Source organism: Camelus bactrianus, chromosome 16 (genome assembly GCF_048773025.1).
Source record: "Camelus bactrianus isolate YW-2024 breed Bactrian camel chromosome 16, ASM4877302v1, whole genome shotgun sequence".
Taxonomy (NCBI): Eukaryota; Metazoa; Chordata; class Mammalia; order Artiodactyla; family Camelidae; genus Camelus; species Camelus bactrianus.
The window spans coordinates 44172075-44187567 of NC_133554.1; the positions used below are offsets into that span (position 1 = coordinate 44172075).

The 15493-nt window shown below is 58.5% G+C and overlaps 2 protein-coding genes across 6 annotated transcripts; one reads left to right on the forward strand and one right to left on the reverse strand.

Annotated features, from left to right (window-relative positions):
- The first annotated feature begins 760 nt into the window (after positions 1-760).
- On the forward strand, positions 761-9388 carry PLEKHH3 (pleckstrin homology, MyTH4 and FERM domain containing H3). 5 transcript variants are annotated; one of them, XM_074343367.1, is made up of 13 exons: positions 761-1419; positions 3421-3476; positions 3838-3917; positions 4016-4207; positions 4292-4449; positions 4560-4680; positions 5464-5770; positions 6351-6558; positions 6761-6888; positions 7188-7320; positions 7501-7959; positions 8257-8448; positions 9003-9388. In XM_074343367.1, exons 1-13 carry the CDS (start codon positions 1258-1260, stop codon positions 9177-9179), a joined length of 2373 nt encoding a protein of 790 aa, XP_074199468.1. In that variant the 5' UTR covers positions 761-1257; the 3' UTR covers positions 9180-9388. The 5 variants fall into 5 exon arrangements, 3 of the variants coding, with proteins under 3 accessions (XP_074199468.1, XP_074199467.1, XP_074199469.1); XR_012499601.1 differs by having other exon boundaries at positions 762-1419; positions 6761-6897; positions 7501-7934; positions 9003-9141; XR_012499602.1 differs by having other exon boundaries at positions 762-1419; positions 7501-7934; positions 9003-9141.
- Positions 9389-10297: 909 nt separating this feature from the next.
- Positions 10298-15238, reverse strand: TUBG2 (tubulin gamma 2). Its single transcript, XM_010968979.3, has 11 exons — positions 14988-15238; positions 14574-14686; positions 14209-14376; positions 13699-13767; positions 13176-13255; positions 12641-12767; positions 11898-11984; positions 11629-11778; positions 11060-11212; positions 10815-10976; positions 10298-10686 (listed from the first exon to the last, which is right to left on the reverse strand). The coding sequence occupies exons 1-11, from the start codon at positions 15034-15036 to the stop codon at positions 10489-10491; spliced, it is 1356 nt and encodes a 451-aa protein (XP_010967281.1). The 5' UTR covers positions 15037-15238; the 3' UTR covers positions 10298-10488.
- Positions 15239-15493: the final 255 nt, after the last annotated feature.

Consider the following 15493-nt stretch of genomic DNA (forward strand, 5'->3'; position numbering starts at 1 on the left):
TCCCTGGCCCCGCCCCGTCCATGGCCCCACCCCGTCCGCCTGGAGCCTGTTAACCCCTTCCTATACAGAACTTAAGGGTAGTCACCCTGAGAGGCCGCCACTCCAATCGAAGACCACAGAACTCCTTAAAATCTCAAGTTCCTCTCCCAACTAGAGCTCAGGGAGCTGCTATGCGTTCTAAGCTGGATTTTATTTCCGGCCTTGGTCTGCACTTTCCCGGAGTCTCTGCCTCAGCTTCTTCACCTCAAAAAGGAGGTGACTCAGATCGAGGAACTGGACTCGTTCATCTAGGGGCGGAGGGCTACCTCTAGGACTATGCCTGGGGCAGGTAGATAAAACTCTCCTTTCTCCGGAATCCTGAAACAAGACAAAGGTTCAGAGGGCAGCAATCGAAGCCTTCCTCTATGCCCTATGGGCACTTTGTTCTCCAAAGCTCCTGTTCAAAAGCGCTTTTAATCTGTTGAATGGTGAGCCAAGAGTTAAAACAAAAGCCTGAAGGCGGGTTTCCGTGACGTCACTAGCAGTCCGCGTCCAACCTCAGAGGTGGGGGCGTGGCTAACATCGCACCGCCCCCTCTCTCCTCATTCACCTGCCCCTCCCCGCTGTCACCAAGCCAGAGGCACATGATGCAACCCGTCGCAGTTCAAGTAGTTTGATTGGTGGCCGCGCCCGGCGCCAGGCACAAGGATTGGTCAGAGGAGACTGTGACGATAACTGGACCCTGCCCTGTAATGAAGGGAGGAGAGAAAGAAGAGGGAGGGGGGCCCCGAGGGGAGGGGGTTGGGGAGGCGGGGTCCCGGCGCTGTGCTCGCTCCCCTAGCGCGCCAGTCCCGGGGCTGCAGGGAGCGCAGCGCGCGCGGCCCGGGCCCCGGCCACCGGACGCCCTACTGGACACGACCCTCCTAGGAGCTTGGACAACTGCCCACCTCGGACACCGCACCGGACACTGCCCCCCACAGGGCTGGACACTACAACGGACACTACTTCCCAGCTCCGGACATTGCTCCCTCCTCCCCCTCGGGCCCTGGACGCTTCCCCCCTCCCCCTCTGGGGGCCCAGACATTGAGCCCCCCGCAGGCTCTAGCTAGCGACCCCTTGCACCCCAGCGCCAGACACCGCCTCTTCCCAGTCCCCTTCTCTCTTCCCCTCCTCCCGCCTCATCTTTCCCCTGCTCGGGTCGGAGCCCCGCCAGTTTCTCTGACCCCCTGCAGCTCGGCCCCGGCTGCCCGCGCCCCCATCCCCCGGCTGCTCGCCCGGATGCCTCTCCCCGGGGGATTGTGGTGGCTCCTCTGCTGCCGTCGAGGCTTTACTCTTCTGCACCGGGACTACGGGGACGGCGAGCTTAGCGGGGACGGGGACGAAGACGAGGACGAGGAGACCTTTGAGCTACGGACCCCGAGTCCAGCGGGCGGCGGGAGGGTAAGTCCCGGGGGGTTTGGAGCCTTGTCTCAATCCCTCTCACTAAAACCGGCCGTCATGCCTGAGCCTGCTCCAGACTCCAGCCAAAGCCGTGCTCTTTCGGACAGGGTACTCGGGAGAGGTTTTTGCCTGGGGGCCAGAAGCCCCCGGGAGCTCAAGCAGCAGCCCGCCTTGGGATGTGCCTGTGGGCCTCGCGCTGCGCGCTGGGTGCTGTCCACCTGCTGGGGGCCCTGAGGCAGGGGAGGCGTCACGCCTGGCCCGACCTGGCCCTGCCTCTCCCTTCCCCGCTGGGCCCGCGTCCCATCCCGTCTTCTTCCGCCTCCGCCAGCGCCGAGGAATGTGGCGAGGCCGGCTGGGTGGCTCGGACGCCTGGGTCCGCTCTGCTCCCAGTTCATGAGCGCTGAGGTATGGGGCCAGATGCGGGAATTCTCGCCGTGGTGACCTGTGCGAGGGGAAGAAGGCATCCTCAGATTGGGGTTGGTGGCAGGGACCCCATGGAATGGGAGCTGGGGGCCATAAGTCTTCCAGGACACCTCATCATTACCCTGGCATTCAGGACAGAACTGTCTGTCCTCCCTGGTGAGGCTCCTGGGGCATCCCTGAGGGAAGGATGAGAAAACTCATCTCCCCGGTTTTGTCGAATCTCCCTATGGGGAAACTGAGGCTCAACTGGTGTGGGAGACTATCATCCCCTGACGTCCCCTCTCTGATGCCCCTGTGCGCCAGCAACCAGACTTTGGGCAACCAGACTCGCATGTGCTGTGGCCTGGGTCAGGCTCCCATCCCCCGCTCAGGGGTCCCCAGCAGGCCCGGTGGCTCGGTGCCCGGGTAGGGCGGGCTGCACCGCCGGGGCCGGCGCCAGCACCTGGCGGAGGCGGAGGGCGGATAAATATAGAGGGGGGGAGGGAGGAAAGCAGGGGACTGCGATTAGGGGACTTGGTCAAAGAGAGGGGTCAGCACCTGCCCCATGGCAGTGTGGCTGAGAGCCTCTCTCAGGCCCTCTAGAAAATAAATGGATCTGTGCCCCAGGAAGGCACAGAACCCAGGTGTCCCCAAGCTTCCAACTTGGACAGGGTCGGCTTTGTGAACCACTGCCTTTGCCTCCCTTATGCTCCACCTCCACCCCACCCTCCTCCCTGGAGCTTGGGGACAGGTGTCCCTGGCCCCCTCCCCCACCTCTCCCTCCTGGCTTTAGCTGCCTGGACGCAATGGGACCATGGCACAGTTCCCGCCTGACCTGGCTCCTGAATGGGTTTTTGGCCTCTCTTAGACCCCAGTCTACAGTAGAAGTTCCAGGGCACAGGGGGTGGATGAGGGAAGGGCAAAATCCCAGGCTGTATCTCCCATGGAGAGTATTCCTTAGCCTGGGCTGAGCCCCAGCAAGGGGGCAGGGTCTTTGCTTACCATTGAGTCTCAGGGGTATCTGGGAGGGTATAAGAAGCTCTTGGAGAAAGCCTTATACTTAAAGGGTCCCTCTTCCCTTCATTCACCTCTGTGCCCACCGCCTGCCTGCCAGCCTGCACGCCCGCCAGCCAGCGAAGGGAAAATGAGGAGGAGGGGGTGACTTCGAGCCTGCCAGAGCAAGAAAAGACTTCATCCACTTCTCACTTTCAAAGATTGGGAAGCTAAGGCCCAAAGACTGGAAAGGGCTTGCTAAGGTTCCACAGCGAGTTTGCGATCAGAGTTAGTAGCTGAGCTGGTGTTTGTTAGAATCCAGGTCTCCTGACTCTCTGCCCAGTGCTCTTTCCACTTTACCCCAGCTCTTGATTGCATCCTTAAAGCGTAACAGAGAGAAGGCAAGAGCCTTGGCTTCTTAGCTTGGTCTGTTCTGTAGAGACTGGTGGAAGGGGCCAGCCCAGTGGCTTCAGCTCGCTCAGTCACAGTCACACCCGATTCCTTGATTCCTCAATCCCGGGAGCAACGCCGTCCTGGGGCAGAAGCCACGGGCATCCCGCGCCAGCAGGGCTCTGAGCCTGAGGGCTGCCCTGCCTGTTTCCCCAGGGACCCCTGGACGTGACGCTGACTCAGCCTGTGAGGAGCGGGCCAGTCTCAGACAGGTAAGCTCGGCCCCTGCATCCCATGGTCTGGAGACCCCAGCCCTTCCCGGGACCCCCATCTTCGCTGTCTTCCCTCCAGCGGTTGTGCAATAAGGGAGAGGCCTTACACCGCCGGACGCTGTGGTTTGGCCGGGGTCCCGGGGGGGCGGTCCGGCTGGGGGCGCGGGGAGGAAGGGGGGGGGGTCCAGGCTATTTCTGGTGCGAGGTCAGAACGGCCCAGCGGTTCCCACAGCCTGGGGGAGGGGTGCCCTTCCCGGGAGCAGGCACCCCTCGCTGTCTAGGGAGCCCTTAGTAAGGAGCCCCCTGGAGGCGGGGTGCAGGACCGGCAGCCTCGCCCAACCCTCCCTCCCCTCTTGCCCAGGCTGCAAAGCTGGGAGGAGACGAGGAGCCTCATTCCGGAGAAGGGGCCTCCAGAAGACGACCCAGACATCGTCGTGAAAGGTGGGGATCCACCTCATGCACGCCTGGAGGCTCCAATCCCAACCCTCCAGGGCATAATGTCGTCTCCTGATGATCCCCCCCCCTTTTCCTGTCTTCAGGTTGGCTGTATCGCGAACCCCGCGGAGGAGGGGCGCGGCCCTGGTTGCCCCCGCGCCGAGCCTGGTTCGTGCTCACCCGGGACTCCTTGGACCAGTTCAGCAGCAGCGGGAAGGAGGCGCGGCGCCTCGGGAGTCTAGTGCTCACCAGCCTGTGCTCGGTGACCGGCCCGGAGCGCAGGCCCAAGGAGACCGGTGAGACCTCATGGAGATTCCCCTACGTCCTTGGGCAGCGGCCCCAGCCAGGCCTAATTGCCCTCCTCGGCCTCTTTCTCCCAGGTCTGTGGTCAGTGACCGTGTCTGGCCGGAAGCACAGCATCCGGCTATGCTCACCGCGCCAGGCCGAGGCGGAGCGCTGGGGAGTGGCGCTGCGCGAAGTGATTGCCTCCAAAGCACCGCTGGAGACCCCCACCCAGCTGCTACTCAGGGACATTCAGGTGCGAGGAGGGGACTCCATGGAGAAAGAGGAGGGTGGTGGACCCATAAGCTTTCTAGGTTTCTGAGGAGCCTCTTTCACCATCACTGTGATCCTTTCCCTGATCTCTAGGAGAGTTGTGGGGACGCAGAAGCCGTAGCACTTATTTACCAACGGAATCCGATTCTGAGGCACACCAGCGGGGCCCTGTATGCCCCACTCCTCCCTCTGCCCTACGGAGTCAGCGCCCCAGGTGAGCGGTGCCATCAGCCAAGTCCCTTGGATTGGGAATCTGAATGCCTCAACTGACAGGGATCTATGAGTCCTGAGTCCTCGGGGGCCTGCCCAGCCCCTCATTTTTTAAAAGATGAAGATGAAACCAGGAGCTGAGCAGACTGATACTCGAAGTAGAGAGGGAGGGAAGCCGGCACAAAAATAAGGCCCCCTTTGACCACTTTCTCTATGGGTCTCATTCTGATTACTGATGTTCCTTTTTATACTATCTCTTCTATTCTTTTATTATACTCTCAAGACCATGGCATATTACCTTTACAAGTGCTGGAAAAGTCACCACCGCGGGAGAATGTACTGACCTCATCCTGTTATACTTCTCCCCAAAAGGGAATAGTGACAGGTCCAGGTCCCAAGCTAGAGTATTAAGGGGAGCTGAGAGGAGAATTCTGGTTTTCTGACTCCCCATCCAGCCTGTTTTCTGGCCTATGGTGATTGCTCTCAGTACCCAGTTATAGAATCTGAGGTTTGACCCTGTATCCCTTAGTCTAACCCTCCAAGCTACTAACTCAAAGTGTAACCTTTAGGGATCTGCAAAGGGAGATTCCTGGGAGGCAGGGGTTGAGTTTGGCTCTGTGGGGACCATTGCTTTCCCTTCACTCTTCCTGTCCTTCGTACTCTCCCCTCCTTGCCACCCCCTGTCCCCTTATACTCTCTCTGACCCTCCCCTGATTCATGTCTTCCTCCCAGGGCCCAGCTCTGTGTCCCCTCTCCAAACCGTCCCTCCGCCCCCACCCTCCCACAGGTCCAGGCTACGCACCCTTGCGGGAGGAGGCGGTGCGGCTGTTCCTGGCGCTGCAAGCCCTGGAGGGGGCGCGGCGCCCCGGGCCCCTGATGCAGGGTGTGCTCCAGACCTGCCGGGACCTGCCCGCGCTCCGCGACGAACTCTTCCTGCAGCTGGCTAAGCAGACCTCGGGCCCTGCGGGTCCCCCAGGGCCCCCAGCTACCCAAGACCCCGCAGCCCTGCGGTACTGGCAGCTCCTCACTTGCATGAGCTGCACCTTCCGGCCTGGGGGAGCTGTACGGGGGCATCTCCTGGGGCATCTGGAGAGGTGAGGAGGATGAGAGGGGTAAGGCCAAAGCAAGGGAGTCACAGGGCTAGAAAAGAATGACAGGCCTTTTCAAAGGGTTTGGAAGATGGAGAATTTAGACCCAGAGAAGGAAAGGGACTTGCCCAAGGTCAGGACCGCTGCTAATATGCACAATGCCTTTGTGGGAATTATAAGATCATATCCCGCTTGTGGAGGGGAGGAATTATAAAAAGGCTCCCACTTTGGCCAGAGGAATTATTAAAAGGCTGTTTTTCCTCGGGGCTCATGCAGTCCAGCGCCAGGGCTTTTAGGTTGGAAAGCCGAATGTGGCTGGAGTTTGGATTTCAACCCAAAGGAGGATCATGGAAACTTTGGGAAGAGGGAGTGGGCAGTTAGGAGAAAGCTGCCAGGGGCCCTAGAAAGTAATTCAGCTCCATATAGAATATCAAGGATAGACTGAGAACTGGTCTCGATGCCCTCAAAGAACTTAGAGTTGGAGGGGAGGGAACCTATGAGATGAAATAAACTATAAAATAAAGCGAGGGGTAGGGGGAGAAGGAAAGCCCTCTGAGCACTGATCCTCGGATTCTCCCTAACCCAGGACTGAGAAGGCTCTCCCGGACTCAGAGCTGGCGGAATTTGCGCGCTTCATCCGGAAAGCGCTGGGACGGACACGCGGCCGAGAGCTGGTGCCATCGCTGGCTGAGATTTCCGCGCTGAGCCGAAGGCAGGAGCTGTTGTGCACCGTGCACTGTCCTGGGGCTGGTGCCTGCCCTGTGGCTATAGACTCCCACACCACGGCAGGAGAGGTAAGACCCTGAAAACTCAACCTTCCTCCCAGCTTCCCATGACTGGCTCTGAGTCTGTGAAGTCATCATTTGGGAAGGGCTGTGTGTGGCGGGACTAAGAGACCAGAAAAACCCCTCTAGTCGGATCAGCCCCTCCAGAAGTACAGGCAAGACGCCTGCACAGGTTGGGTCTGATTTTCCCCTTATGCTGTCTCCACTCCAGGTTGCTAGAGAGCTGGTGGGGCGGCTGGGTTTGACCCGGAGCCGCAATGCGTTCGCGTTGTACGAGCAGCGGGGGGCCCAGGAGCGAGCCCTGGCTGGGGGGACTCTAGTGGCCGACGTGCTCACCAGGTTTGAGAAGTAAATGTCCAGCCCCAGCCCTGCTCTCCGTTAGCCCATTTGCCTCTCAGTTTCGGTCAATCCCTGAGCAAACGTTTACCGAGTGCTTGCCACTTGTCCAGCGCAGTTATGTTTTGCTGGTTCACAGATGGATCCCTGCCCAGTGGCGGTTTGCAGTCAGGATCCAAGGCTCACCTCCGCGGTCCACTCCGCTCGAGCCCCGCCCCAAACATCTGGCCCCGCCCCTTTCCCCGTGGCCCGTGCCTCCTGCGGCGGTGCTTTTGTGCCGCATTGCTTCCTTCTCTGTTCAGACTGGCGGCGGAGGAAGCCGGACTGGAGGACCTGCCGGAATCCGGTTGGAGACTGTGTCTGCGTCTTCACGGACCTCTGCACCCTGAGGGGCTGTCCCCAGATGGTCAAGAACTGCCCTTCCTCTTCGAGCAGGTGAGGATCTCTGGCATCCATGCCCCGCAAAAATCCCTGAGCCTGAATTCCTCCCTTTCTGGGCCGTCCCATTTCGTCGTTATGGCAGCCCCGGGGGAGGCTGTGCTCGAAACCAGACCTAAGGTTCCACACCCCGAGGTACCTGCCGCTCCCTCGCTGACGCCCGCTGCCTCTCCGTAGGCTCACACTCTGCTGCTGCGCGGCCGGCCGCTCCCGCCCGACGACACGCTGCGCGCCCTGGCGGCGCTGCGCCTGCAGAGCCTGCACCGGGACTTCTCCCCGCGGGCGCCCCTGCCGCGCCTCGACTGCTTGCTGCCCACCCCGGCCCCGCCGCCTGAAGACCCTCCCCGCCCGGTCCCCAGGCCCACCCCCTCCGCCGCCCTGCTGGCCGGGGCGATCTGGAGCCCGGGCCTGGCCAAGAGGCGGGCGGAGCGGGCCCGGCGCGGCGGGGCCGGCCGCACGGCGGGAAGCATGGCCTGCGAGGGAGGAGGTGGCGCCGGCACGGCGGCTGCTGTGCTGGGAGGCTGGAAGCGGCTACGGGGCATGGGCCGAGCTGAGGCCATGGCTGCCTACCTGGCCCTGGCGGCACAGTGTCCAGGGTTCGGCGCTGCTCGGTATGACGTTCTGGAGCTGAGCACGGTGAGGGGGAGAGGGAGAAGGGGACTCTGGCGGCCCGAGCCCCGCACCTTTGCCCCAGAGCCACAGGCCCCCACTGTGGGTCACTTTACTCCCTACACCCAGCACAGCTGCCCATCTCAAACTCCAGGAGTCACTGGCCCTGGGGCCCTCACCTCTCTGGAGCCTTAGCCCCCTTCCACCCATGCACTGTGGCTCCTAAGGGGGAACCGGGAAACTTCTTGCTCACAGCCTCTCCCCACCAAAAATAATGCTGCAGGGTCCCCTCCTTCCACCCTGACTCTGCCTGTCTGTCTGCAGGACCCTGGTGGGGGCACTCCACAGAAGCTATGCCTGGGCCTGGGAGCCAAGGCCATGTCCCTCTCCCGACCGGGTGAGACAGAGCCCATCCACAGTGTCAGCTATGGCCATGTGGCCGCCTGCCAGCTAATGGGCCCCCACACCCTGGCATTGAGGGTGGGAGAGAGCCAGCTGCTCCTGCAGAGTCCCCAGGTGAGTGGAAAGAGGGTGCAGAAGGAGGAAGGAAAAGGATGTCAAGAAACATTTATTAAATACTGAGCATGGACCAGGTACAGCTCTAGACTAGACCCTGGGGATCCAACAGGGATCAAGTTGCTTACTGGAGCCAGGGATCAGACGCTAAACAAGGAATCAAAGACTGTTTAAGATAGTGATAAATGCTACAAAGGAGAGGGTAGTATGACAGGAAGTGACTGGAGGGAGCCATAGCATTAGGTAGAATGGTCAGGAAAAGATACTCAAAGAAAGTGACATTTAAGCTACCCAAAGGAAGATCTGGGGCCACAGCATTCCAGGTAGAGGGACTTGCAAGTGCAAAGGCCCTGAGGTGAGAATAAAGTTAGCATATTACAGGAGCAGAAAGAAGTAAGTGTGATTGGCACATAATGAGTGAGGGAGAGTGATGATGAGGATGGAAAGGTTGTGGCAGCAGCTCATGTAAGGCCTTGCTAGGGAGCCTGGGCGGAGGATGAGATGAAGGAGGACCCAGTGGCCCCTAATGTACTCTGACCTCTGCCCTGTCTTAGGTGGAAGAGATCATGCAGCTGGTGAATGCCTACTTGGCCAACCCCTCCCCCGAGAGGCCCAGCAGCAGCCCTTCTCCTCCATGCCAAGACCTGCCAGACACCTCCCCTCCCAGCCAGCACCCGGGCCTGGATGAGCCCCAGGGACAGTCTGGCTGTTTGGGGCAGCTGCAGGACTGAGCCTGCCAAGAGGTCATGACCTCCCTCTTGCCTCCAGCCTGGACCTGGACTGCTCTGAGATTTCAGGGAAACATGGACCCTTTTGGCCCTGCAGGGACAGGGCACACCCCACACCCAAGGACTGCAATGGGTGCAGACAATTTTCTAGTTTGTTTCTTAATTTATTTGTAGAAGAGAAGCAAAAAAAAAAAAATCCTTATTTACACAAACCCTTCCTGTGGGAGTGTTGTTAGTAGGACAAGTTGGAGCCTCACAGCTCAGAGCTCCACCCCTGGGGACGCCCACACTCTGGGCTTTTACTAGCAGGGGAGTCTGAGCACCACAGGGCTCCACCCTCCTTGACCTTCTGCGTTTAACCTCTGCCTGGCCAGTATGCTGCCCTAGGGTGGTGGGTGGGGCAGGCAAGAGAGCAGTTTTGGAAGCTGGCAATTACTCACCCTCTCTTCCATTGAGTGGCATAGGGGTGGCCTGGTGGCGTCCCTGAGGCCTGAGGGCAGTGAGTCATCAGGATCAGCATGACCCAGTCCTACTTTGGTGTCCAGATTCTAGGCCCTGCTTGGGTCCATCTTTAATGTGCCTACTGCTTTGGGCCCTGAATGGAGAGAAGCTTGGGGCAGGATCAAACCCAAGAACTTCTCTGGCACAGATAAAGAATTTATTAGGATGGGCTGAGACCCTGAGCTCCTGTCCGTTCCTGCTTTATCAGATTGGGTTGAATTGGGTTGACCCCTGAGGGTCTAATGGCCAAGGGCCTGGAATCCAGAGCCTCAGCTTTCCTGACCTCAGAATGCTGCAGGCCCTCTTTCAGTAGCCCCTACAGCCTCTGCCCTGAGTGGAGGAGGCTGAGGCAATCTGGGCAATCTTGATCTACCCTGGGGCAGGAGCTTAGGCACTGAGCAGACCTCAGTAACCCTCTGTAGTCTTGAGAGTAGGCTGGCTCCAGTAAAACAGCCTGGTTCTAGGCGATGGATGCTAATGGAAATAGTGGACACACAAAGAAAGGCATTAAGTGGTAAGAAGCCAGAGCAGGGAAAGACCATTCTACCAACACATACCTGGGAGCTGTAAGGCAGTGTGGAGAGCCTTTCATTGTCCCCTATATTCACAGACCAATTCACGACAGTCACAACCAAGCTTTATTACTTTATTAGAGCTAAATAAACATATCATAGGTCAGGGCATGGAAGAGAGGAACTCTCTTGAGCTGGAGAAGAACCTAGATAGATTGTTGGTGAGAGGAATTGGGGCTGGAGAGACCAGGCATGATGGGGGCTGTGCTTACTGTCCTGGAGGTTTCATGGGGAGGAAGTCACTGCTCCTGGGTGCCCCAGGAGATGTAGTCTGGCCGCGTGGCTGCGTGGTATTCATCAATGAGCTCTTGCACAACCTCTCTGGACCTGTCCAGCTCATCAAAGTTCTCCCTGAAGATGTCCTCCTTGCGGAACTGCTCCAAGAAGGCCTCCCGCTTCCGCAGTTTGTCATACTGCTGGCAGGAACTTTCAAAGAGCTGAAAGAGAAAGAAATCTCCATGATCAGAGCCAGTGCAAGAGAGGGGGTTGGAATGGAATTGGGGGAGAATGGTGAACGTAGCTAGTGGAACGGAGTGGCCAAAGAAGACCAGGAGACTAGGCTCACCGAGGAGATGCTGGTGTGGTTGGCCATCATGAGCCCGCTGACCCTATGGGCAGAAGGCAAGTAGGGCGACTTCCTGGACAGGGCCACCTGGATGCTGGCTGGGCCCCAGGGGATGAAGTTGGCCAATTTCCGTTCCCGGATCCTCTGCAGGCTCTTGTGGACCTAGGATGGGCACAGGAGTGGTGGTGGTAGCCTCTCCTCTACCCCTGTGGGCTCCGGGGGTAGAACGGAGGGGCCTCTCCTACCTGGGTGGGGTCCACCTCCCCCTGGATGATGTTGAGGATGGCGATGTAGCAGTGGTTGGTCTGGCGGTCCCGGCCTGTGGACACCATCACGTTCTTGGGCTGCAGTAGCCGCCTCATGACATCCAGGACCGTGGTCTTCCTCACGCTGGCCACCTGAGGGGAGAGTGGCCACAGGGACCAGGCCAGCACTCAGGGCACAGTCCAGAGATGCACGGACAGAGAGGAGCAGCAACACATGTCCCCATCGGACTTGGGGTAGTTTGGGCTCTGTGGGGAGTGTCCTCAGATTCAGGTTCACGCTGAGCCTCTGCTGTGGTATCAGGCATCTCAGCCCTCCTCGCTCGGCAAACTCACACCCTTGTGCGGGAGCCTATGCAGACCCCGTACAGCCCAGGCCCCGCAGGGAGCCACAGGCAGAGGGAAGAGGAGAGCAAGGCAGCCAGACAGTCGCCCAGTCTGTGCCAGACCCTGAGCGCAGGGCCTCTGGGGGCCACAAAGGGCGGCTCCAGGTGCAGCAGGGAGGAGAGAAAGGCTCCTCAGGGCCTGCTGGGCCCGAGGGCTGCTCTTACCGACTGGTCCGTGGTGAGGGGGGTGTAGCCGGTCATGAGGAAGTGGAGCCGTGGTGTGGGAATGAGCGAGGCGATGAGGCCGATGAGGTCATTGTTCATGTAGCCAGGGTAGCGCAGGGTGGTGGTGCTGGCCGACATGATGGTGGACACCTGGGGACAGGGGTGCCGTGTCATGGGTCTTGCCCAGGGATGGGGGTGCCTCTCTTCCCCAGATGGTGCTCTGGCAAGGACGGGTTCCAGTCCAAATGAGTCCAGGAGTGGGGGCTCACCAGTTGGTTGATCTGGGAGAAGGATGGGTTCTGGATGTGCAGGCGGTCTGTAGCGATCCGGTTCAGGGCTGTGTTGTCCAGCACCACCTGGAGGGACAGAAGAGGGTCACGGCACCTTTTTGAGGAGAAAGGGGGTAGAGAAATAAGTTATTAGCTTAGCTCCCCTCTAAACTCCAAAACTAGGATGTAGGTGTGTTAATTTAAAAGGCAAGTACAGTCTCTGGTACATCAGGAGACACTTTTCTACCATACAGCACTTCAAACAAATATTTGATTGTCCAAAATGTGCCAGGCATTGTGCCTGGCTCTGGAGAAACCATGGAGAGTAAAACAGGCGTGGTCTTCCCCCTCACCAGGTCTACAATCTAGAGGTGGGAGACTGACATCAAATATAAAACAACAGAGAAGTATAGTTCAGCCTGAAATATGCACAAAGGAATTTGACCTTGACTGGGTGGTCAGAGTAGGTTTTGCTGAGAAAGTGACCCTTGGGCTGAGAATGCAAGCATGAGTGGGCATTAAATAGGCTAAGTGGCTGGAGATATTCACTTTTTTTGTGAATCTTGCTGCCTAAAGGGACTATAAGAAAGTTGGGATCAGGTCTTTGTTTCATAACTTGGGCCACCAAGTATGGCTTTCTTGGTTCCCCTATTCTCTGGGTAGGGGCTTGGGAAGGGCAGGATGCAGGTGTCTCATTGGTTTGGGGAAGATAGGAAAAAAGTCTCCCCTCCTTCCGTGCTTACCACACAGTCTGCGTTCTGGGTCAGCCTCTTGAGTGTGAGCAGTGAGTTGTAGGGCTGGACCACCACATCGCTCATCTCATCCTGGTTGGGAAACACTGAGTAAGTCTGCACCAGCTTCTTGGGGTACCTGGGGGGTAAGGAGGGAAAGGGAAGGTGGCACAGTGAGCTGTAAGGACTCGCATCACTGCCCATCTCTGTCTTCTCTAGGGGTAACAGGAACCATTCCTTTCCCAGTGCCACCAAGGTGTATTACAAAAAGTCTTGCCCAGTGAGGGTAGAACTGAGCTTCGGAGCCCAGGAGCCAAAAAGATAAGCCTAAAGCATCAAACTTTGTACATCCCCTCCTCTCCCTAGGCAAGACTTCTGCAGGGAGCTATTGCTTCCAGGATGTTCCCTGGGTGGCCAGGTTCTGTTCCTACCTATGATTCAAAGGGGGTGGTGGCAGGCCTTCCAGTCAAAAAGGAAAAAGTGACAAAAAGGAAAGACATTATTCAGGGAACCAGGGCTAATGCCTTCTCCCCAAACACAGGCTCACCTGTCATTCAGTCGCTCCAGGAGGTAGGAGCCCAGGCCAGAACCGGTCCCCCCAGCGATGGAATGACATAGCACGAAGCCCTGCATAGGGAGGGGTAGAGAGGCAATCTCCAGGGATCTGGGGGAGAGGCTTCAGGCTTGTCTCATTCCCTACTCCCAACACACTCATGTCTCAAGGCTTCCTCTGTGTCTATCCAGGATGAGGCTCCTTGAGAAGGAAGACTCGTGGCTAAGGAACTGAAGCCATCCAGATTAGGATCTCCTTGAGGACTCGGGCTGTACCTTATTTATCTCACATCTGATATTCAATAAAAGAGTTCTGAATTGGATTGCCCCCAACACACATTGTTCAGGGTACCTCCTGACCTCTCCTCAGCACTTTCCTTTTCTTTTTCTTTTTTTTAATGGAGGTACTGGGGATTGAACGCGGGACCTCCTGCATGCTACCACTGAGCTCTACCGTCTCCCCCCCAACCCAGCACTTTTCAACTTTTTTTACCCCCTTCAGTGGGGCAGAGCCTCACCTCTAGGCTGTCACTTCCATCTGCTTCTCGATCTATGATGTCAAAGATGTCTTCATGGATTTTCTCACCCTGTACAGACACATGGGGAGGGAAGGTCAGGATGAAGTTTCCAGAGAGCATCTCCTTTCAGCACCAATAACTCTACCCTCAGACACTGCTGCCACCTCGAGCAGAGCCTCAGCATGGTCCTCACCCCAGAAATGCTTATTTAGGGGGGGTGTGTAATTAGGTTTTATTTATTTATTTTCAATGGAGATACTGGGGATTGAACCTAGGACCTTGTGCTTGCTAGACAAGCACTCTACCACTGAGCTATACCACCCCCCCGCCCCGAAATACTTTTTTGCAAATCATTTGCACAAAATTTGCATAAACCTCTCCCTGGCTGTCCCTCTTATCAGGGTAACTGTCTCATATTTATTGTCAATCTGGTCAAATCCTCAGGCTGCTTGTGCCTGCCCTGCCCCAGGAAGGGAACATCAAGGATCCCTAGGATGGCCACCTGGATACCTGGGAGAATCCGCTGGCCCAGTTGTTGCCAGCTCCTCCTCCATGCTCTGACAGGTAGATGTTCTCTGGGTTGTAGAGCTTGGCATAGGGGGAATTGAGGATGGAGTGGATCACCCGGGGCTCCAGGTCCAGCAGCACAGCCCTAGGGATGTAGTGCTCATCGTCTGCCTGTCAAGGGGAGTCCAGGAGGGAGCCCAATCAGCTAGGGCCCTCCCAGTCCTCCCAACTCTGGCTCCTGCCTGCCCTCCCTCTTCAAGCCAGCCGCCCTGGCTCCTCTGCCCAGTTGGTCTCCCAGTACCAAGCCGCTGCCCTTCCCTTCGGGCCCCCTGGGCCGCTGCCGGCCCTGGTCAAGTCGCTGGGGGCACCTGATAGAAAAAGACGTCCTTGCGGTCAGTGCCCTCGGTGGCGAACTCCTCCACGATGCCCTCGGGGCTGATACCATGCTCGGCGCACAGCTGTTTCCAGAACTCGAACCCAACTAGGGGATGGGGAGAGACGCCTGGGTCTGCTAGAGCCGTAAGGCCTCAGAAGCCCAGGGTGAGGCTCAGAGGCTGTCACATTCAGAGGATAAACCCAAGACGTCTGGGGCTGGGAGCCGTGACAACCCAGGGTTGGAGGTATGGCTCTCGTTCTGGGGGTCTGGGACTCGGTTCGTCATGCGCAGTAGGGCAGGGGGTTCATGGAAGGGAAAGGGGGGGAGGCTGGAGGATGCCAAGCACTTGGGTGGGGCCCAAGGGGCAGAACCGGAGACTGGCGGTGCCCGGCGCTCGTTCGCTCACTCTGGTTGCCGCACTGGCCCAGCTGCAGGGTGATGATCTCCCGGGGCATCGCTCTTCAGATGTGGGCGCGCCAACGCTGCCGGGCCCGGCGGGAGTCGCGGCAGAGACGAATGCCTGGCAGCCAAGCGCGCAGGATGTGGGGAGCGCGCGCTCCCTTCGGCCTTAGACGCGGATACTCGGTCTGCGCGTGTGCAGTGCAGACCTCCCCTCGGCCGGCAACCCAGGAGCCCAACCTAGGCGTCATTTTCCCCCCACAGCAGTCGCAGCTGGAATCGGCACAGGCGCAGAGTGATGCCACGCCCCCGCCTGCCAACCCACCCCAGCTCTGCGTCTGCGCGGTGAGACCTGCCGGGCCGCTGGGTAGCTACCGGTTGTGGGGGAGGGGAGGGAAAGAGGAGAGGGGAGGCCCTGGTGTCTGGGGTCAGCCGGGCTATATAGGCAGGTGAGCGGCTCTGCCGGCTCTGCTAGGTAGAGAGCCTGGATTCAAGCCAATTTTCTTCTTTTAA